Raw genomic sequence first — 22599 nt, forward strand, 5'->3', positions numbered from 1 at the left:
TCGACAAACCTGAATTCTTATTCTACCTGTCACTTATACCTCTTCTATAACTTTGGCTTCCAGGGAAACATCAATGCCATATATAGATTTATGTGAGAATATAGCAGCTGTATGACTGGTTTATTATTAGCAATTTCTTTTTTTTATTAGCAATTTCAAAAGAGAAAGTGTTCCCTTCACCTCACTCATTCACAGAAGGTTTATGGGCAGTACCATAACTAAAGCCCTTCACTGGGTAATCTCAACGCCTAGTACATAGTAGGCAATGAGTAATTACCTATGGAATCAAATTGCCATTCTTGCTTTTCCCTACTGTTTGTTAAGATGATAAATGAGTTGGCATCATTGAATTTTTAAACCTTTTTTGCTGTTCCCCAAGAATGCAAAATCTTAAAGGTCAAAAGACTGACCTGGATGAAAATGGATAGCATTGTGCTGTCACAGACACACAAGACAAGGAGAAACCTGATCAGTTCTGCTGGTAAAAATACAACAGCCCCCTTCTAGATTCAAACAGTTTACTACTTACAAGTACAGGGAAAGGGAGATTAGCCAAAGGCACCAAAAACTTATTCCACATCCCAAAAGGGATAATATCAAAACAAAAGGTATCACTGCAATGCAAGCTGCGGGTTATTTTGATGCTGAGAAGCACGTCTAGTCTGAAGCTAAGTCGTTTTATATTCTGAAGTTCTATCGGAGGGGGAGGGGCAAGGCAGAAAGCCTCAGACCTCGTCAGTACCAGAGGCAATGAGAACTGTTTCCTGACAGCCTCCCAGAGGAGAAAGAGGGATGAGTGAGAGATCGCTCTATGGCAGTTTCTTATAAGCCTCTCATCCTCCCTTGACCCAGGAGGATCACAGGAAAAAATGTTTTCCTCTCTAACACCCCAACCCCAGCAGAGAGGCTACATGTCCACGCACACCAGGCTGTAAAGAGATATCCCAGGGTTGTGTCAGCGAAGGCTTTAGGGCCATCTCAGGTCTTTCTTTATTTCATTTTATTGATTTATTTATTTTTGATAGAGACAGAGAGACAGTCAGAGAGAAGGACAGATAGGGACAGACAGACAGGAAGGGAGAGAGATAAGAAGCATCAATTCTTTATTGTAGTTCCTTAGTTTCCATAGTTGTTCAGTGATTGATTGCTTTCTCATATGTGCCTTGACCGGGGGCTATAGCAGAGTGACTGACCCCTTGCTCAAGCCAGTGCCCTTGGGCTCAAGCCAGCGACCTTGTGCTTCAAGCCAGCGACCTTTTGGGCTCAAGCTAGTGACCATGGGGTCACGTTTATAATCCCACGCTCAAACCAGCGACCCTTCGTTCAAGCCAGTAACCTTGGGATTTTGAACCTGTATCCTCCGCATCCCAATCTGGCACTCTATCTGCTGCACTATGGCCTGGTCAGGCTCGTTCTTTCTTTCTTTCTTTCTTTCTTTCTTTCTTTCTTTCTTTCTTTCTTTCTTTCTTTCTTTCTTTCTTTCTTTCTTTCTTCCTTCCTTCCTTCCTTCCTTCCTTCCTTCCTTCCTTCCTTCCCTCCTTCCCTCCTTCCCTCTTTCCTTCCTTCCTTCCTTCCTTCCTTCCTTCCTTCCTTCCTTCCTTCCTTTAATTAAAAAATGTTTATTTTGTTGATTTTAGAGTGAGAAAGGGAAAGAACAAGAGAGAGACAGGAATTTCGATCAGTTCCTGCATGTGCCTTGACCAGGGATCAAACCAGCAACCTCTGTGCTTTGGGACAATGCTCTGACCAACCGAGCTATCCGGCCAGGGCTCCTGTCTTTCTTGAGCATGCTCACAGCCCTACACATGCACACAGCCTTCTAGACTTCCAGGCACATGTCAGGGCTTTTCCAAATTTCTATGGACAGCTAACTTACCAGCTTTCCTCCTAAGAGTTTTGGCTAGTCTATCATTTGCTGAAAATGTTATCCACTGTCTCAAGCAGCCAGGGTATGAAAAACATTCGCCTGTAACTGTTTTTGTCAAAGTTCCCTGAGAAGAAGGCTTTTTGCACTGGCTAGACCCCAAGTGAGGTCAAATACAGATATCTTTGCAAGTGAGGACATCCAGGTACCCAGCAGTCAGATCAAATCATGGAAGTTCTTTGGAAGCGAAGCTCTGCAAAGGCCCTGTTTTTATTCTCTCCCTCAGGTGGCTGTGTTGGACTCTGGGCTGGGACTTTCAAGTCTATCATGGGGCTAGAGCAGGGCTCGGGAAACTTTTTGGCTGAGAAGAGCCATGAACGCCACATATTTTAAAATGTAATTCCGTGAGAGCCATACAACGACCCGTGTACATTACGCATTATCCAATAAAAATTTGGTGTTGTCCCGGAGGACAGCTGTGATTGGCTCCAGCCACAACCACAAACATGAGCGGTAGGAAATGAATGGATTGTAATACGTGAGAATGTTTTATATTTTTAACGTTATTATTATTTTTATTAAAGATTTGTCTGCGAGCCAGATGCAGCCATCAAAAGAGCCACATCTGGCTCACAAAAGAGCCACATCTAGCCCGACTCCTGGGCTAGAGAGAGAACGATGGAACAATGCTACCAAACTGGCTGTTCATACTAAGTCCATTGTTCTTTTCGAATAAATGTTTTCCAAGTGGCTGTGAGCTTTTAATTTCCAGAGTCTGAAAATGTGATTCTGACAAATTTGTGCCGGATTTCTTTGGTATTGTTACTTTTACAGAGGAATTTTCAGAGGTCTTATGCCTCCATTATTGATATCTCCTCTGTCTTTTATGGTCTCACTCAGGGTTTGTCCAGACAGAGCAGCAAAGAATGATCAAGTTAAAATAATTCCTTCACTTATTTGAACCAAGTTGGCTGGGCACGAGTACCGTGAATCATAGAAACCTGATTTAGAATGGATCTTATTCCAATTATAGTTTTAATCCTCTTGTCTTAATCACAAAGTGTGATCATATTCTGGAGCCGAGTAACCTAGATCGAATCCTGTTATATTCTTTCATTATGTGCCTAAAACACAAACTCTAATCCATCGTTTCTCATTGGACTTTTAGATATATGAGTATTTTTTAGATGGTAGTTTCTCCACATCCCTTTTTTAATTTTATTATGAACCCAAATTTGCTTTTGAGTCATCATCAAACCATAAAAGGTTTATCTGAGGGGAACGACACCTCAGGCAAGGCCGAGATTGATTTAAAACAGCGCCCGGGCAATCCCTATTTCCATTGGTGCTAGACTCTATCGGCACACGGGATGGAATTCAGAACTCCGTGAGCGCTGATGTCACACAGCCTGTGGCCCCATTCCCATAGGAGCTGGAGCTGTTGTCCACTCTGCTAGGTCTGGTGGGGGCGTCTGCTTCTGAAAGCAGGCTTTTCACCTTTGTATCTTAATTATTCCTCCCAAGGATAATTAGAACTTTCTTTCTCAAATTAAAGGTCTGAGAAATTCCTGCTAAGATGCATCGTGCCCTCAAGTTGATTTTAATTGTCGTTTTTTTTTACTGTCGGCGTTCATCCGGCTTCCAAGACGTGGAAGGTAAGTGCGCGTTGGCAGCGGGCCGTTCAGTTTTTCCTGGCTCGTGTGTTCACCTAGTTTCAGGGAGTTGGATTAAACACATTGCTTATTCCCGACAAATTAGAATTTTGGAGAGGTTTTAGGGTTAGGAAGGGAGGAAAATGGCAGTTTTTAGTGAGAAAACAGAAAACTTCCTTCCTAATGTATATATCCCTTACAAAATGGATTTGTATATTCTCAGTGTTGTTGAAGATAACACCTTGAAAATGCCGTTCTCTTCATCCTGCCCATAGATGTTGAAGTCTGGGATACAGGGAGGGGCTAATTCTTACTCTGAGAGTGCACATGTTTTTGGAGGCCCAGGGGTTTGGGAGCAGGGCCGTTGGCTCAAGTGCAGGCATGTCTGTCACCCAGAGCTGCAGGGGACCGCCAGAGAGAGGGCGAGAAGGGCTCTTCCCGCTCTCCTTCCTGACTTCTCTCTGACTCTGCATTTCAGTTTCATCTCATCCCTGAGCAAACCCTCTTCTCCTCCCCTCGGCCAGGTTGGTCTCCAGGCCACCCTGGGAGGACTCACTGGTGTCTCGCGCACATAAGGCTCTGCGGGTTGGGATTTGGTCTTCCTTCTCTCCAGGAAGCCTATCGAGGTTGCTGCGTGGCTGTGTGGGGCGGGAGCCATACTCACTGCTGGCCTGCACTTCTCTGCCTAGATGAATCTGCTGAACCTGCGTCTTCTAATACCAACTGGGTACTAATGTTCTGCATTGGTGGCGGCATCCTGCTGACTATGCTCGTGTTGATGGGTGTTGTCATCTGTCTTTACCTCAAAGTGGCCAAGGCACTGAAGTAAGTGATGGGGGTAAGAGTGAATCACACCCCCTCAAATGGGAAACCTGGGGGTGTCTGCTCGAGCAGGCTCATTCCTTGTCCTGGGGCGGCGCCCTGGGGACACACCCTGGGTGAGGGCAGGACAGCGGGCAGGTTTGCAAAGGCCAAGGCAAGTGAGTCTAGAATCTGGGATTCTTCCCCTTCTGGCTGGGGGTTGTGAGCTCATAAGGGCGTGTTCTCAGCCGGGCGCCTCTGTGTCAGCTCTGTCTGCTGTCACCCGACCTCATGGAGTGACCCGACCTCAGCCAGGGCACTCAGCACTCTGGCTGGGCCCTCCCGTGTCCCCGGCCCTGCGGCCTGAACTCTGTGGGCAGGCTGTGTGAGTCTCTGTCTCACGGTCACTCAGAGGATGACTGAATTGACCTCCCTTGCCTGAGTTGGGGAGCTCTCAGGGAGTTCTCTCACTCACTGCCCTCGGCCTTGGGACAGCAGGAGTGGGGGGAGGCTGAGCTCTGTGAAGACCCACCCCGGGGGACACCTGAAAAGGGAGTGTAGGTCAGACAAGAGATGATTTAGGGGAGAGGACCCTCCAATAAGGGGCAGATTCATTGTCAGAAGCAGTGGTGTGCCCACTCTAGGGATGGTAAGTGTGTGAGCTGGTAAATTCTAGAACCTGGGCACAGCTGACTTGGCCACCCTTCCCATCATGCTCTGCATTCGGCGGACCTGCAGCGGTCAGCGGGGTGATCCACACTTGCAAGCCGCTCTCCCTTATTTGCTGTAATCTGACTTGACATTCTGAGGATCGGAGGAGCGGGAGGAATTAGCTGGGAACTTGGGGCGGGGCAGAGAGCTTGCAGCTCAGGCTGGTGTCACGTGTTTGAGATTCAGTCCAGCCCTCAACTTCCCAGACACCCCTGACAGTTGTCCAAATGGAGTAAGAAGACAATTCTAATCTAATGTGTGTGTTTGTTTTTTCCTAAGAGCTTCAATGCCACCTACTTGTTTGGCCTTAAAATATAATCCACTGATGGTCACCCAGGACAAGCGAACGGCGGCCACACCCATAAACCCTGAGTGCTGTACCAACCACCAGTGCTGTGACGAATGTAGCTTGTGTGCCAACCTTGATTCTCTGCCACCATGCTTCTGTAATGTAAATGAGGGTCTCTGAGTTGGGTGGGCACAAATATCTTCATGAGCAATATTTCTTTCTTAGTAGAGTGTTTTATTATTCACGTTTTATAGTGTTTACATGATATTATGTGCTGTATAACATATTTATGTACTTTTGAACAAATGCAGTGTTGAAAATAATCCTCTCTGCCTCAGGTACTTTTGTTGTTAGAAATGCACTCAGGCTTGTGTATTGCCCACTTTGGGATGTGGGGCAACTCTGCAATAGAGGAGAGAGAGCGAGTAGAAAATAGAAACATCCAGCACATCTCCAGCCCCAGGAGGAAACTAGACATGAATCTTTAGAGCGCTTGCAGCTTCAGACCCAGCCTGTCTCCCCAGGCTGCCGTGTTTCGTTCAGGCTCCTCTCCTCTTGGGTCTCCCTTCACTCTCTTCCAGCTACCCTGTGGCAGACAGCAAGCTCCACTGTCCTGAAGAAAACTCCATAACTCTGGGAGGGGGGAGGAGGGACAGTGAGGGAGAGAGGGGGAGAGAGAGGGAGGGAGGAAGAGGGGCAGGGAGGGAGGGGGAGGAGCAGGGAGGGAGAGAGGGAAAGAGGAAGGAAGGGAGAGAGGGAGGGAGGGAGGGAGGAAGAGAGGGAAAGAGGAAGGAAGGGAGAGAGGGAGGGAGGGAGGGAGCTGTAGTCAAAGGCCCAGCCCATCCGAGGGGAGTCCGTCCTGGGCAGGGCGTCCTGGGCTGGGCTGGGCCTTCAGGGTGTCCCGTTTTGGGCACAGCGCTCAGGCATGTATGACTCTATTGAGCAGTCATTGGTTGAAGGCTGTGGGCTTGGACAAGACAGCTGCCTCCAGCTGAGGGAACTTCCCGAAGAGCAGTGGTGATGAGCCAGGACACTCCCAGTGACTCTAGCTGAGGGAGAGCTGGTGTCACACCAGAGTGGTCACTACAGACACTTCTGAAAGGAACAGGCTTTTCAGAACGTCTCACAAAGTGAAGCCTGACTCTATGCTGTATTTAAGAGACATGCCTAACAAAGTGTTTCAGGAAAACTAAAGGAAAGGAAAAAGTCTAGGCACATGGCACAGACGGACAGCTGTCAGAGGGCTAGGGGTGGGGGGGTTGGATGAAAGAAGGTGAAGGGCTTAGACAAAAAACACACATACACAGCACGCAGACAGTCTTCAGAGCCAAGAAGCCAGAGGGAAAGGGGGCGGGGCTAGGTGCCGGTGGTAAAGGGGAGACGTTGCCAGGGGCAGAGGGCATGCAATGTGGTGGGCATACGGTGGTTTGTTGAGTTGGGCACTCGAAACCTGTATGGTTTTATGAACCACTGTCATCCCAATAAATTAAAAAAAATTTTTAATGATGGACAATGGAATACTAGCATGTGCAAATAAGATGGGAACAGACACCGCATCACACTGAACTGGGTGGAACCAGGTTTCCCATGTGGCCTCAGCCGCCCCCTCCTGGCAGGAAGGTGGAGTTACCTCTGGGCCTGGACGTCTCGGCTCTCTTCTAGGCCTCTGGCGGCCCCCAGAGTAGACTCAAAGGGGTGCCAGGTACCTGTCCTGTGGGCTGGAAGTCCAGGTTCCCTACCTGGTTTCCACCTGACATGGGGGTACAGGGGAGACCCTGGTTAGTGCCTGGAGGTGATGAAAGTCCCAGATCTCCACTCCGCCCCTTCTGATAGCATCCTGGGGAGGTGGGACAGAATAGGGACGCTGGGGCAGGCTGAAGTCTGGGCTCCTCACTCCCCCTTTGTTGGCTGGGATGGTAGCGGGGCCATGGTTTTACCTGTGGTGTTTGGAGCAGGGCAGTATTGTCTAAAAGTTTTCTGTCTTGCCCGGCTGTGCCTTTGCCAGTCCTTTGGCAACAGAGAGCAGGCTGCTTTTGGGGCTCTTGTCTGAACCCCTGGTGTTTGCGGGTTGCAGGCTCCTCCCTGTTAAGTGCATGTTAATTCATGGGGCCTGGGATGCTGGACAGTGGGCACGGCCTTCAAACTTCAGTGTTCCTGAAACTCCCCTGCGTGGCTTTAGGAAGGGCAGCTTCCTGGCTCCCCCCCCCCCCCCCCCTTGAATGACACCTGACCTGGAAGTTTCTTGAACCGTCACTTATTCTTAAAAACTCAGTCCTTTCAGTGTCAACACTTTTCACATTAGGGATTTTTTGGATTTTAATTCATAAAATGTTCAATTTTGGATGCTGGTAGGCCCTCCCCTCTTTACTTAACATGGTATGGAGTTACAGTTAACAGGCAGGTGAACTTTGAAAGTAGAAACTCTAGCCACTCATAGTTACTTGGAAAAACTAGCTTATCCATTTGAAGCACTTGCATGAAATAGATGGCAAGTGCCAACATTCTTCTTTCACATGATCAAAGATGAAACTACTTACATTTTGATTTAAAGATGCCATCATCTTCAAACTGAGCAGTAATTACTTTTCATCAGCTTTTACTATGGATAAGCAAGGAGTTTCATCAAAATAAATGTCAGTCTCATATTTTTATCGAGACCACCATTGATGAAGGGCATGTTTGTATGAAACTGAGATGTTCCCCTTGAGAGGTTGTGTCTGTCCTCAGGACACAAGTCCGAGTGATTTCCATCTATCAGGACTTTAGGGTTCATTTTCAGGATCCGCCCAACATGGCCCTCCTCCCTGGGGGACTAGACTTTACTGGATTCTCATCTGGTACATGCTATTTCTTGACAAAGATGGGAACAATTTCTTGGCACTGAGGACTGATAGTTGAAATATTGCTGCTGAATAGTTCTGGGCAAGCAAAAAATAAACAAACAAACAAAAAATCTGTGTTCAAGTATGTTTCTTTAAAGATGACTTTGAAAGTACTGAGCCTAGTGCAGGCCCTTTTCTATTAAAAGAGAGATGAGATGAAGTGGGTGGGAATATGCTAATTTTTCTGTGTGCTTCTCAGGATATTTTTTTTTTTAATCTTCTTCCCAGGTTTCCTATCATGCTGCCAGGATCTGGGAAAGAGATTGAGCGGGTGGTGTCTCAGAAAGTAAGCAGCCATGAGTGGTTCTTGGGATTTGGTTTCAGAATCTAATTTGCAAACTATAACCAGAGCCCACCAAAGCTGGGACCCAATTTGTTCCCTTTGAAATAAACAAAGTTTGTTTTAAGTAAATGAATGAGTAAATAATGTGTTTGATTCAACTGACCAGTCATTATTAGTTTTTTGGTTCATCTGCTTGTTTTTTAAGAGCAGGGGCTTCCTGACAAGATGTTTAATTTATTTTTCATAAGACTCTAGGCAAGATCTGAGTCTAGGCAAGATCTCACAGTATGAGAGGGACAGAAACAAAAAGAGTCACCTACTAGCATCTAAACCAGGTGTCCCCAAACTACAGCCCGCGGGCCGCATGTGGCCCCCTGAGGCCATTTATCCGGCCCCCTGCCGCACTTCTGGAAGGGGCACCTCTTTCATTGGTGGTCAGTGAGAGGAGCTCTGTATGTGGCGGCCCTCCAACAGTCTGAGGGACAGTGAACTGGCCCCCTGTGTAAAAAGTTTGGGGACCCCTGATAAACATTAAGGAGTCAATTTAAAATTTTTTTCAAGTTAGCAATATGTTACAGAGAAATGACTCTGTTCTTTATAACACTTTGTACAGTTTAAGACAATGATCAAGTTCTTGATGGTGAAGAATTAGAAAATGCAATGTTTCTAGCCTGCAAAGACAGTGATTGCCTTAGAAGTTTCATAATCAGAAAAGATTTATTTAGCAACAAACCTCAGACAGAACCTGTTTTTCTACTTGTCTCCATGTGGACAACCTCTGATTTATCAAACTACTACTATATTGAAGAGAAATGAGCTTTGCTTCTAATTCCTAACAGATTCATGGGGAAAAACTGGAGCAATCACACAAAGTTCTTGCTCTGCTCAGTTCCTCTGTGGATTTCCAGTGGCCCTACCATCTGGAAAGGCTCTGCCTGCTCTTCTTCGGCCCCCGCGGGGCCTGCATCCCGCCGATTCCGCCCTGCACAGCCCTGGGCGCAGCGGGAGGAGAGGTCTTCCACTCGGCACACGAAGACCTTACACTGCAGGTAGACCACATTGTAGCTGTTGAGAAAGCTGAAGGCATTGAACGTGAACCGGGCCATGTTCTTCTGGTGAGACTGAAGGTCGACATAGGTATTATCCTTGATGCACCTGATGGGAAGAAGAACCCAGACCAAAAGGATGAACTGAAAGCGTAGAGCGGGCCCTGGCCAGCTGGCTCAGTGGTAGAGCATCGGCCCGGCGTATGGAAGGCGTGTGGAAGTCCCGGGGTTCTATTCCTGGTCAGGGCACAGAGGAGAAGTGTCCGTCTGCTTCTCTACCCTTTCCCCTCTCCTTCCCCTCTCTATCTCTCTCTTCCCCTCCCACAGCCAAGGCTCCATAGGAGCAAAGTTGACCCTGGTGCTGAGGATGGCTCCATGGCCTCTGCCTCAGGTGCTAGAATGGCTCCTGCTGCAATGGAGCAACACCCCAGATAGCTGAGCATTGCTCCCTGGTGGGCATGCCGGGTGGATCCTGGTTGGGTACATGCCTCCCAGTTTGTCTGACTGCCTCTCTGCTTCTAACTTTTGAAAAATACAAAAAAAAAAAAAAAAAAAAAAAAAAAAAGCATAGTGTGAATTTGCTCTGACCCAAATAATCAGGCTTGGATGTGATTTTAAATGGAGTTCTTCCCACTGCCACTGTTTCTTTGTTTTATATTAAAAAAATTTTTTTATAACACTGGTAAGAAGGGAAACCCACTATTCCTGGCTAGGAATAGAAGAAAACTATAAAATAAACTAAATAAGATAATAAAACTAAAACAAGGGAATTAAATTCTAGCTAGAACAGTTGCCTTCAAAAGGCCTACTCTGTTTTGTCAAAAGGGGAGATCAAAGGTGGGGCTGGATTGGTCGAAGGTAAACTTAGATTATTTTAAAATGCATTTTATAAACCCCAGTGCAACCATTGAAAAATTTAAGAAGAAAAAAACTAAATGATACATCAAGAGAAGAGATAAAATAATAGAAGATGCTTATTTAAAACCAGAGAAGGCAGCAACAGGAGATGGGGTGGGGGTGGGGGAAACGCAATGAATATAAAATAACAATCAAGATGGTACATTTTAATCCAACTATATCAATAATCACTTGAAATGTGAGCAGTTGAAATATACAGATTAAAGGACAGAGACTGCCAGAGTAGATTAAAAAAAAAATCAAGAAACCTAACTATGTATTGTCTATAAGAAACCCATTCGAACTGTAAAATTAGATAAACGAAAAGAAAAAGGATAGAGATTTACTATGCTAATACTAATCAGAGGAAAGCTGGAGTAGCTGGATTAATTTCAAAAACAAAACAGACTTCAGAGCCAGGATAATCAGGAGGGATGCATTATTATGACCTAACAATAAAGTGGCCACTCCTCCGAGAAAACATAACACACAAGAGGGTGTCAAACTATGTGAGGGAAAAACTGATAGAAAGTGCAAAGAGAAACTGATAAACCCACTACAATGGTTGGAGACTTCAACACTCCTTGATCAGTAATTGAGAGATGCAACAGGCAGGAAATACACAGATGACCTAAGTAGCACTATGGATCAGCTAGACCTAATAGGCATTTCTGGAACACTCCATCCAACAACAGCGGAAAATACATTCTTCTCAGGCCCACAGGGAACATTCACCGAGCGAGATCACATTCTGGACTGTGAAACCTACCCTGACAAACTTAAAAGAACAGAAATCACATAAAATATACCTTCAGACACCATGGAATTATAATACAAATCAGTGACAGAACATTCCTGACTATTTGGAAATCAACACACTTCTGAGTAACCCATAGGTCAAAGAACAAGGTCTCAAAAGAAATTTTTTTTAAAAAATTTCAAACTACGTGAAAATAAATATACAATTTACCAAAATTTGTAGGAAGTGGCTAAAGAGATGCTTAGAGAGAAACTTAGAACATTAAATGCATGTATTGGAAAAGAAGGAAGATCGAAAATCAATCATCTAAGTAAGCTTCTACCTTAGGAAACCAGAGAAAATTAAACCTAGAGCAAGCAGAAGAAAAAAAGTGTCAGTTGTCAAATTCTGGCACCAAATTGTGGCTCTGTCCTTGATATACAGTGTGTCCGTAAAGTCATGGTGCACTTTTGACCCGGCCACAGGAAAGCAACAAAAGATGATAGAAATGTGAAATCTGGGAGTGACGTCACGGAAATGGCGCCGTGAGCAGCGCGTCCGACAGATCTCCCCAAAATCACAACAAATTTATCAACTAGAAACAGGAAAATTTATCTTCGGAGCAAACTGAAAGCAAAAGGACTGTTATCACTCGAATCTGAGAGACGAGGGTGTGGAGGAAGCTACCGCAGGGACGTTCATTCAAGCCGCGAGAAAGTGCGCAGGTGACCCTGCAGACGCCGGCAGGCCTTGACTACCAACAAGACTAAAGCCAATTGTGTGACATTGCCATAGAACCCCATCAACTGCAAGTCCCTGCCTGGGTGTGGCACAGGGGCAGGGCCTGGGGTGCAGAGTCGCCGACCGGGAAGAGGGAGAGAGGAGAAGGAGGAAGAGGTTGACATCTCAAAATCAGGAAAAATCCACAGACTTTGCAGCTTGTTCCACTGTTTGTTGGTTGTTTTTTTTTTTTGTAGTTGTTGTTGTTTGTTCCTTCTATCTTATTGCCTTTATTTCCTCCACCTCAGCCCTTCTATTCTCTGCCCATCTTATGCTTCCCTTTTCTTGAACTACACTACCCATAAGTGTTACATTTTATTTCTCTCCTTCATCCTCACCCTCCTTTGGGGTTATACTCCAGGACACTTAATTCTCACTCTCTCCTCTTTTGTTTTTTTTGCCTTATTTTGTTTTTTTCTCTTCCTTTTTTATTTCTTCCTTCGCTTTTCACTCTTTCTTATTTTTTCCTTTCTATTCGTTTTTTCTTTTCTCGTTTTACTTTCCTCCCATTTAATCCTCAATCACGAACAAATTAGTTAATTTGGGACTCAAGGTTTTTTTTTTTGGCTTTGTTTTTCTTTTTCGGTTTTGTTTTTGTTTTTTTCTGGTTGGTTTGTTTTTGAGGCATTTTGGGTCCTCCCAACCCAAGGTCTCCATTGTATTTGGTCTTTGCTCCACTTAATACAACGTATTTTTACTTATTATTTTTATTTTTTCTTCTTGATTATTCCTTTTTTTTGTCCTTTTTTCTGGTTCCCTCTTGTCCCTCTCATTATATCTCTTGGTTGACCGTCACCCGCAGGCAGATCAACTTATGCTTGTCTAAGATTTTCTTCCTTTTTTTTTTTTTTTTATTTTATTTTATTTATTTATTTATTTTTTTTGCCCCCTTGAACTCTTCACCGCAAACCAGGCCCTCCATTATAGGCACGATATTTCCCTGAGGAGGGGAGAGGAGGGAAGGAGAACAAAGAAAAAAAAAAGGGGGAAATAACAAATTATTACTGCTTTTTTTTTGTTTGTTTGTTTGTGGGGTGTTTTACCCTTTGTTTTGTTTTTTTTGTTTTTTTTTTTTGTTTTTTTGTTTTGTTTTGTTTTTTTGTTTTTGTTTTTGTTTTTGTTTTTTACTTTTTACTCTTTATTAATTCTAATTAGTGCTATCAACAAGACCACCCGCAGATGCCAATAAGAAAGAGGAAATCGAATATTATGGATACAAAAGAAAGAGAGGTAACACAAATAGATGTGGAAAAATCTATGGAGAAAAGACTTAACATATTGGAAGCCTTGGAGCTAAATGACAGAGAATTTAAAATAGAAATCTTAAAAATACTCAGAGATATACAAGAAAACACGGAAAGGCAATATAGGGAGATCAGAAAACAACTCAATGAACACAAAGAATATATTACCAAGGAAATTGAAACTATAAAAACAAATCAAACAGAAATGAAAAACTCAATTCACGAGCTGAAAAACGAGGTAACAAGCTTAGCTAGCAGAACAACCCAGATTGAAGATAGGATTAGTGAAATAGAAGACAAACAACTTGAGGCACAACAGAGAGAAGAAGAAAGAGACTCAAAAATAATAAAAAACGAGAAAGCCCTACAGGAATTATCTGACTCCATCAGAAAGAATAACATAAGAATAATAGGTATATCAGAGGGAGAAGAGAAAGAAAATGGAATGGAGAATATACTCAAACAAATAATAGACGAGAACTTCCCAAGCCTGTGGAAAGAACTAAAGCCTCAAGTTCAAGAAGCAAACAGAACACCGAGTTTTCTTAACCCCAACAAACCCACTCCAAGGCACATCATAATGAAGATGACACAAACCAATGACAAAGAAAAAATTCTCAAGGCAGCCAGGGAAAAGAAGAGTACAACATATAAAGGAAGGCCTATTAGATTATCATCAGATTTCTCAGCAGAAACTCTACAAGCTAGAAGAGAGTGGACCCCAATATTTAAGGCCCTGAAAGAGAGGAACTTTCAGCCAAGAATACTATACCCATCAAAGCTATCCTTCAAGTATGAAGGAGATATAAAAACATTCACAAATACAGAAAAGATGAGAGAATTTATCACGAGAAAGCCCCCACTCCAGGAAATACTAAAGGGGGTTTTCCAACCAGATTCAAAGAACAAAAGAAAACAACACCACAAGTAACAGCTCCACCAAGAACACAATAAAACCAAACTTAAACTGTGACAACAAAGGAAAAAAAAAGGGGGGGAGAGAATGGAGACTAACAGTAGCAAAGGACGATGAAGTGCAGAAATACTTATAAGATAGGGTACTACAATGAATATGGTAGGTACCCTTTTCATTACTTAATGGTAACCACCCTTGAAAAAACCACCACAAAAACACATGACTTAAAAAAGGTAGCAACAGAGGTATGGAACACAAACAAACAGAAACAAATGATAGAAAAACAAAAGAGAAGAATCAAACTAGATACAAAACTAACAGAAAGCAATTTATAAAATGGTAGTAGGGAACCCACAAGTGTCAATAATTACACTAAATGTAAATGGATTAAACTTACCAATAAAAAGACACAGAGTAGCAGAATGGATTAAAAAAGAAAATCCAACTATATGCTGCCTACAAGAAACACATCTAAGCAACAAGGATAAAAACAAATTCAAAGTGAAAGGCTGGAAAACAATACTCCAAGCAAACAACACCCAAAAAAAAGCAGGTGTAGCAATACTCATATCTGATAATGCTGACTACAAGACAGAAAAAGTACTCAGAGACAAAAATGGTCACTTCATAATGATTAAGGGGACACTGAATCAAGAAGACATAACAATCCTTAATATATATGCACCAAACCAAGGAGCACCAAAATATATAAGACAGCTACTTATTGACCTTAAAACAAAAACTAACAAAAATACAATCATACTTGGAGACCTCAATACTCCGCTGACGGCTCTAGATCGGTCATCCAAACAGAGAATCAATAAAGATATAGTGGCCTTGAACGAAATACTAGAACACCTGGATATGATAGACATCTACAGGACACTTCATCCCAAAGCGACAGAGTATACATTTTTCTCTAGTGTACATGGAACATTCTCAAGAATTGACCATATGTTGGGCCACAAAGACAACATCAGCAAATTTAGAAAAATTGAAATTGTACCAAGCATATTTTCTGATCATAAAGCCTTGAAACTAGAATTCAACGGCAAAAAAGAGGGGGAAAAACCCACAAAAATGTGGAAACTAAACAACATACTTCTAAAAAATGAATGGGTCAAAGAAGAAATAAGCGCAGAGATCAAAAGATACATACAGACAAATGAAAATGAAAATACGACATATCAGAATCTCTGGGATGCAGCAAAAGCAGTAATAAGAGGAAAGTTCATATCACTTCAGGCCTATATGAACAAACAAGAGAGAGCCGAAGTAAACCACTTAACTTCACACCTTAAGGAACTAGAAAAAGAAGAACAAAGACAACCCAAAACCAGCCGAAGAAAGGAGATAATAAAAATCAGAGCAGAAATAAATGAAATAGAGAACAGAAAAATTATAGAAAAAATCAATAAAACAAGGAGCTGGTTCTTTGAAAAGGTCAACAAAATTGACAAACCCTTGGCAAGACTCACCAAGGAAAAAAGGCACAGGACTCAAATAAATAAAATCCAAAATGAAAGAGGAGAGATCACCACAGACATCATAGATATACAAAGAATTATTGTAGAATACTATGAAAAATTATATGCCACCAAATACAACAATCTAGAAGAAATGGATAAATTCCTAGAACAATACAACCTTCCTAGACTGAGTCATGAAGAAGCAGAAAGCCTAAACAGACCAATCAGCAGGGAGGAAATAGAAAAAACTATTAAAAACCTCCCCAAAAATAAAAGTCCAGGCCCAGACGGTTATACTAGTGAATTCTATCAAACATTCAAAGAAGACTTGGTTCCTATTCTACTCAAAGTCTTCCAAAAAATTGAAGAAGAAGCAATACTTCCGAACACATTTTATGAGGCCAACATAACCCTCATACCAAAACCTGGCAAGGATGGCACAAAGAAAGAAAACTACAGACCAATATCTCTAATGAATACAGATGCTAAAATTCTAAACAAAATACTGGCAAACCGAATACAACAACATATTAAAAAAATAATACATCATGATCAAGTGGGATTCATCCCAGAATCTCAAGGATGGTTCAACATACGCAAAACGGTTAACGTAATACACCATATCAACAAAACAAAGAACAAAAACCACATGATCTTATCAATAGATGCAGAAAAGGCTTTTGATAAAATACAACACAATTTTATGTTTAAGACTCTCAACAAAATGGGTATAGAAGGAAAATATCTCAACATGATAAAGGCCATATATGATAAACCATCAGCTAACATCATATTAAATGGCACTAAACTGAAGGCTTTCCCCCTTAAATCAGGAACAAGACAGGGTTGTCCACTCTCTCCACTCTTATTTAATGTGGTGCTAGAAGTTCTGGCCAGAGCAATCAGACAAGACAAAGAAATAAAAGGCATCCATATTGGAAAAGAAGAAGTAAAGGTATCACTTTTTGCTGATGATATGATCCTATACATCGAAAACCCGAAGGACTCCACAAAAAGATTACTAGAAACAATAAACCAATACAGTAAGGTCGCAGGATACAAAATTAACATACAGAAGTCCATAGCCTTTCTCTATGCCAACAATGAAATATTAGAAAACGAACTCAAAAAAATAATCCCCTTCACGATTGCAACAAAAAAAATAAAATACCTAGGAATAAACATAACAAAGAATGTAAAGGACCTATATAATGAAAATTACAAAGCATTGTTAAGGGAAATCGAAAAAGATACAATGAGATGGAAAAATATTCCTTGCTCTTGGATAGGAAGAATAAATATAATCAAAATGGCCATATTACCCAAAGCAATATACAAATTTAATGCAATTCCCATCAAAATTCCTATGAGATTTTTTAAAGAAATGGAACAAAAAATCATCAGATTTATATGGAACTATAAAAAACCCCGAATAGCCAAAACAATCCTAAGGAAAAAGAATGAAGCTGGGGGCATTACAATACCTGACTTTAAACTATATTATAGGGCCACAATAATCAAAACAGCATGGTATTGGCAGAAATATAGACACTCAGACCAATGGAACAGAATAGAAAGCCCAGAAATAAAACCACATATATATGGTCAAATAATCTTTGATAAAGGGGCCAACAACACACAATGGAGAAAAGAAAGCCTCTTCAACAAATGGTGTTGGGAAAACTGGAAAGCCACATGCAAAAGAATGAAACTCGACTACAGCCTGTCCCCGTGTACTAAAATTAATTCAAAATGGATCAAAGACCTAAATATAAGACCTGAAACAATAAAGTACATAGAAGAAGACATAGGTACTAAACTCATGGACCTGGGTTTTAAAGAACATTTTATGAACTTGACTCCAATGGCAAGAGAAGTGAAGGCAAAGATAAATGAATGGGACTACATCAGAATAAAAAGTTTTTGCTCAGCAAGAGAAACTGATATAAAAATAAACAGACAGCCAACTAAATGGGAAATGATATTTTCAAACAACAGCTCAGATAAGGGCCTAATTTCCAAAATTTACAAAGAACTCATAAAACTCAACAACAAACAAACAAACAATCCAATAAAAAAATGGGAAGAAGACATGAATAGACACTTCTCCCAGGAAGAGATACAAATGGCCAACAGATATATGAAAAAATGCTCAGCTTCATTAGTTATTAGGGAAATGCAAATCAAAACTACAATGAGATACCACCTCACACCTGTTAGATTAGCTATGATCAACAAGACGGGTAATAGCAAATGTTGGAGAGGCTGTGGAGAAAAAGGAACCCTCATTCACTGTTGGTGGGACTGTAAGGTAGTACAACCATTATGGAGGAAAGTATGGTGGTTCCTCAAAAAACTGCAAATAGAACTACCTTATGACCCAGCAATCCCTCTACTGGGTATATACCCCCAAAACTCAGAAACATTGATACGTGAAGACACATGTAGCCCCATGTTCATTGCAGCACTGTTCACAGTGGCCAAGACATGGAAACAACCAAAAAGCCCTTCAATAGAAGACTGGATAAAGAAGATGTGGCACATATACACTATGGAATACTACTCAGCCATAAGAAACGATGACATCAGATCATTTACAGCAAAATGGTGGGATCTTGATAACATTATAAGGAGTGAAATAAGTAAATCAGAAAAAAACAAGAACTACATGATTCCATACATTGGTGGAACATAAAAATGAGACTAAGAGACATGGACAAGAGTGTGGTGGTTACCAGGGGTGGGGGGAGGGAGGACAGGGGGAGAGTTAGGGGGAGGGGGAGGGGCACAGAGAACTAGATAGAGGGTGGCGAAGGACAATCTGACTTTGGGCGAGGGGTATGCAACATAATTTAATGACAAAATAACCTAGACATGTTTTCTTTGAATATATGTACCCTGATTTATTAATGTCATCCCATTACCATTAATAAAAATTTATTTAAAAAAAAAAAAAAAAAAAAAAAAGAAATGTGAAATCTGCACCAAATAAAAGGAAAACCCTCCCAGTTTCTGTAGGATGATGTGGCAGCATGTGCGCATGCGCAGATGATGACGTAACACCATGTATACAGCGGAGCAGCCCACGGCCATGCCAGTCGAGATGTGGACGGTACAGAGGAAAGTTCAGTGTGTTCTGTGGCTCACTAAATTCGAATCCATGATCAAAGTGCAATGTGAATATCGGCGCGTTTATAACGAAGTGCCACCACATAGGGATAACATTACTCGGTGGGATAAACAGTTGAAGGAAACCGGCAGTTTGGTGGAGAAACCCCGTTCTGGTAGGCCATCAGTCAGTGACGAGTCTGTAGAGGCTATACAGGATAGCTACCTAAGGAGCCCTAAAAAATCTGTGCGTGAGCCCACATCGAACTGCACTGAATAGGTATGAAACTGTGAGAGTTTTCCTTTTATTTGGTGCAGATTTCACATTTCTATCGTCTTTTGTTGCTTTCCTGTGACTGGTCAAAAGTGCACCATGACTTTACGGACGCACTGTACTTGTAAGGAGGGTTAAAGGGAACGCTTGCTGGCTCCGTGCACTGCCCGCAGCGCGGCTCACACCGCTGTGTGAGAGGCGAGCTTTGGGAAACAGGCACTACCACGCCTCTCAGGCCTTAGGCCTCTGCGGCTCTCACCACCCTACAGCTGCCATCGCTCAGGGATGGGCTTTTGTGGCTTCTGCACTGATAGCCAGTTGCCTGCCATGAGCGTCTCACACTGTTAGGGGAGGAGGCAGCTGTAAAGGCCATCGCCTTGCCAGAGTTCTAACTCAACAAGTCCTTTGTGTAACTGAAGGAGCCAGAACAACTCTCCCCACTGCAAGAGCTTACCTGGGACAACTCACCAGCCCACGGAGGGAGCCCCAGCGCCCCGAGGAATGGGGAGTGTTAGAAAGTCATAAAACTTAAAACAGGATGGGACAGCAGAGTCCCAGGCAGTAGGCTCTGCCCAGGGCTCTTTGGAAAGTCGAAGGAAGTATCCACACTTCCTTCCTATAACTGCTCATCCCCAGCTGGGATAGAGGTACGGTGAGGGCCTCAACTCTGCCCCTGGGCCATGGTGAGGACTCTCTCCCACAATCTTATGATTGTTCATTTATTTATTCATTTTTAGGGGGGGGGAGAGAGAAAAAAAGAGAGAGAAGGGGGCAGGAGCAGGAAGCATCGACTCCCATATGTGCCTTGACCAGGCAAGCTCAGGGTTTTGAACCCGCGACCTCAGTGTTCTAGGTCAACGCTTTATCTACTGCGCCACCACAGGTCAGGCCACAATCTTATGATTTAGGACAACCAGTTGAGAAGCCAAAGGTTCCCCCGAAGGACTGCCATGTGAATAAAGTAGCCCACCCCAGCGGGCCTTCTATTTTCCTCACCCGTGCCGGATCAGGTCGTACTTGACAGTTGTAAAATCCTGGGGGTCAGGAGAAGCCACACAGGTGTCCACAAAGAGCCTCAGGTTGAGGTCAGGGCTCTGGAGTGTGACTTGGAGGAAGACCTCTTTCCTCTGGCTGGCGTGGTACGGCCTCGTGCTGCCCACATGCGGGGACACGGGCGACTCAAGGAACGAGAGGGACACGTCGTAGCCGGCACTCCGACCCGGGATGTCAGCCCCAGGAACAGTGTTGACTGCTGGCGGGCCACCCACGGTGCAGGTGAACGTCAGCTGAGGCACCCTGTGCCGCACGACCACCCGGCCAGGGCGGCCCCGTAGCCGGCCTCTGATGGAGTTGGAGTAGCTGAGGGAGCCGCTGCTTCCCTGGGAGGGCGGGAGGGCGGAGGAGAGTGGGGACCAGGGCTCCGGGCGCCCTGGCAGCACCTGCCTTCGTGAGCAGAGGCCTCGGCTGCTGGGGGCCAGCTTGCTGACCAGCTGCAGGCCAGGAAGCTTTGGGCCTGACCTCTGTGTTACCCAGTGCCCTGAGGGGGTGACCTGCTCCCTGGAGGTCAGGGTGCACACAGGGAGCCCCCGATGGGGGAGCCTGGACTCCCTCCCTCCTGTGAGGGATCTCGGGGGGGGGGGCGGTCCACGGTGGCTGCTGGCTCCTCCCACCCCCACCGTTCCGTTCCCTCCAGCCCTGGTGCTCCTGAACATGGTGTGGGGGGTCCAACCTGGCTGCTGGCTCCCCCCACTCATTCCGTTCCCTCGGGCTCTGGTGCTCCTGCACACACACACCACCCCCACTGGAGCCCTCATCCTGTCTCTGGCTCCTCCCTGCTCGGCCCCAGACCAGGCCTGGACCCTCTCTAGCTGAAAGCCTGGGCCAGCCCTGCTGACCTTCGCTGCCAGCATCACCCCGTCCAATCCGGCATGACTCTAAGAGGCAGAGTGGACACCTGCAGGCCGAGGAGCCTCCGGCAGCCTCCTTCCCACAGCCCTGAGTGTTGTCCAGAGACTCAGCCTTCTCAAGGACAGGCGTCCAAGGAGTCCTCAGTCTGTGTGACTCAGACCCTGTGGCTTTCTGCCTCTGAGGACTGCTGAGACCGCTGTCCTCACTAGTTGGCCTTTTTAGATGTTTTCTTTCCTTCTCATCCCGCCCCTCCCCAGCCTCCGTTATGCAACGTTAGTACAATACACTGTACATGTTCTATATGTATATCTGTGTTTTACCCATAATGAAAGGCTTTCTCCTTTTTTCCTTAGCCCAAAGAATCAATATCTCTCCTCCCCACTGAGGGTGGCATCACCCTCATTGACAATGCACAGTTTAGAAGAAAAGCTAAACTTCATGACCACATGGCCCTGATCCATTCCAACCTGACCTTGGGCATCCCAGAGTTCCTGTGCCTTGAGCCTCTTCCTGGGGCCCTCCATGCTCGCTGTGGCCCCAGGGCCTCTGCACCTGCTGCCAGGAACAGTCTCGTTCATCCTCACCTGGCTCCATCTCCTCCATCAGGCCTGGCTCCTTGGCCACTAACCCTGTTCAAAGTGACCTCCCTTCCACTCCAAATCATTTTCTGTTCCCTTCCTTGTTTTACTGTCTTCTTAACCCTTTCACTACAAAGGACTCTCATGTGTGCATCTGTTCAATGTCTGTCTCCCTTGTCTTGAATGTGCAAGAGCCATGAAACAGGCCCCTGTCGGTCTCGTTGGCTGCTGTGTTGCCAGCACCTGAAAGGCTGCTCATTCACTGACTCTGAAATCAGACACAGGAGCTTGTCATGGTGTCTCCCCTGGGGGTGGCCTGGAACCCGTGTCACCCCAGGCGTTTCCTGGCCTACTGTGCCCTCTGGTCCCAGCGCTGTGCCCAGCACCCGAGGCTTTCTAGGAAAGCCGGGTCAGCCAGGGCCAGAGAGGACATCTGGAGGTCCTCCCTGATGGCCCCAAGCTCCCGGGGCTGCCCTCCGCCCTGACACAGGGCCTTCAAGCATGGCTCCTGGGGCAGAGACTTCCAAGGCGGAAGCTCGAATTTCCAGAGCATGGTCTGCCCAACCAAAGAGACAAAATGTGGTTATTTGGCATCATGCAGATCATTTGAATGAATTCAACCTCCAACAATGTCGTGTTTTCTGGTGTGTGTGTGTGTGTGTGTGTGTGTGTGTGTGTGTGTGTGTAAACATGGGTGCAAAAGAATGGAGGAGTAGCATGGGGACCTTGCTTTGGAACGTGTAATGCTGTTAAATGTACTGAGAAAAATGGCTGTGATTATACAGACTCCCTATACCTTTGGTATCTTGTTTCCTTAACTTCAGTGACACTGTTTTGTGAAAAAAGCAGGGATGTAAGGAAAAGGAACTGAACATATGCATTTCATTATACATACATACTTGAGATCTTTACTTTCTCGATTGGGAAATACAGCTAGCTAGCTACCTGGTTAGAAACATGGCAGTCAGACAGACAGATCCTCCGCCCTCCCCCAGGTCTGGCAGCATAGCTTACACATGGTAGGTGTGCATAATATTGAATAAAGAAACACATTGTAAAAAATGTTTTGGCTTTGGAGCTAAGGGAATAGCTCCCGGTCATCCATTCATCTACCTGTCTATCCGTCCATCCATTCATCCACCTATCTATCCGTCCATC

At 44.4% G+C, this 22599-nt stretch overlaps 2 protein-coding genes across 2 annotated transcripts in view; one reads left to right on the forward strand and one right to left on the reverse strand.

The window, feature by feature from the left end:
• Positions 1 to 3469: 3469 nt before the first annotated feature.
• Positions 3470 to 5497, forward strand: FAM24B (family with sequence similarity 24 member B). The gene is made up of 3 exons (XM_066355595.1): positions 3470 to 3519; positions 4206 to 4341; positions 5308 to 5497. The coding sequence occupies exons 2-3, from the start codon at positions 4250 to 4252 to the stop codon at positions 5495 to 5497; spliced, it is 282 nt and encodes a 93-aa protein (XP_066211692.1). The 5' UTR covers positions 3470 to 3519; positions 4206 to 4249.
• A 3698-nt stretch (positions 5498 to 9195) lies between these two features.
• LOC136384937 (deleted in malignant brain tumors 1 protein) overlaps positions 9196 to 22599 on the reverse strand; it is a 71701-nt gene continuing 58297 nt past the window's right edge. Inside the window, exons 44-45 of the mRNA XM_066355596.1 lie at positions 19952 to 20334; positions 9196 to 9637 (exon numbers count right to left, since the gene is read on the reverse strand). Of these exons, the coding sequence (XP_066211693.1) occupies positions 9346 to 9637; positions 19952 to 20334 (675 nt within the window). The 3' untranslated portion in view covers positions 9196 to 9345. The remainder of the gene's footprint in view (positions 9638 to 19951; positions 20335 to 22599) is intronic.

The sequence above is a fragment of the Saccopteryx leptura genome, chromosome 13, assembly GCF_036850995.1.
Source record: "Saccopteryx leptura isolate mSacLep1 chromosome 13, mSacLep1_pri_phased_curated, whole genome shotgun sequence".
Taxonomy (NCBI): Eukaryota; Metazoa; Chordata; class Mammalia; order Chiroptera; family Emballonuridae; genus Saccopteryx; species Saccopteryx leptura.

Coding starts and splice junctions, on each gene's coding strand:
- FAM24B (XM_066355595.1), top strand. CDS start 4,250: ATGTTCTGCATTGGTGGCGGCATCCTGCTGACTATGCTCGTGTTGATG. Junction 4,342..5,307: donor AAAGTGGCCAAGGCACTGAA/GTAAGTGATGGG, acceptor TTTTTTCCTAAG/AGCTTCAATGCCACCTACTT.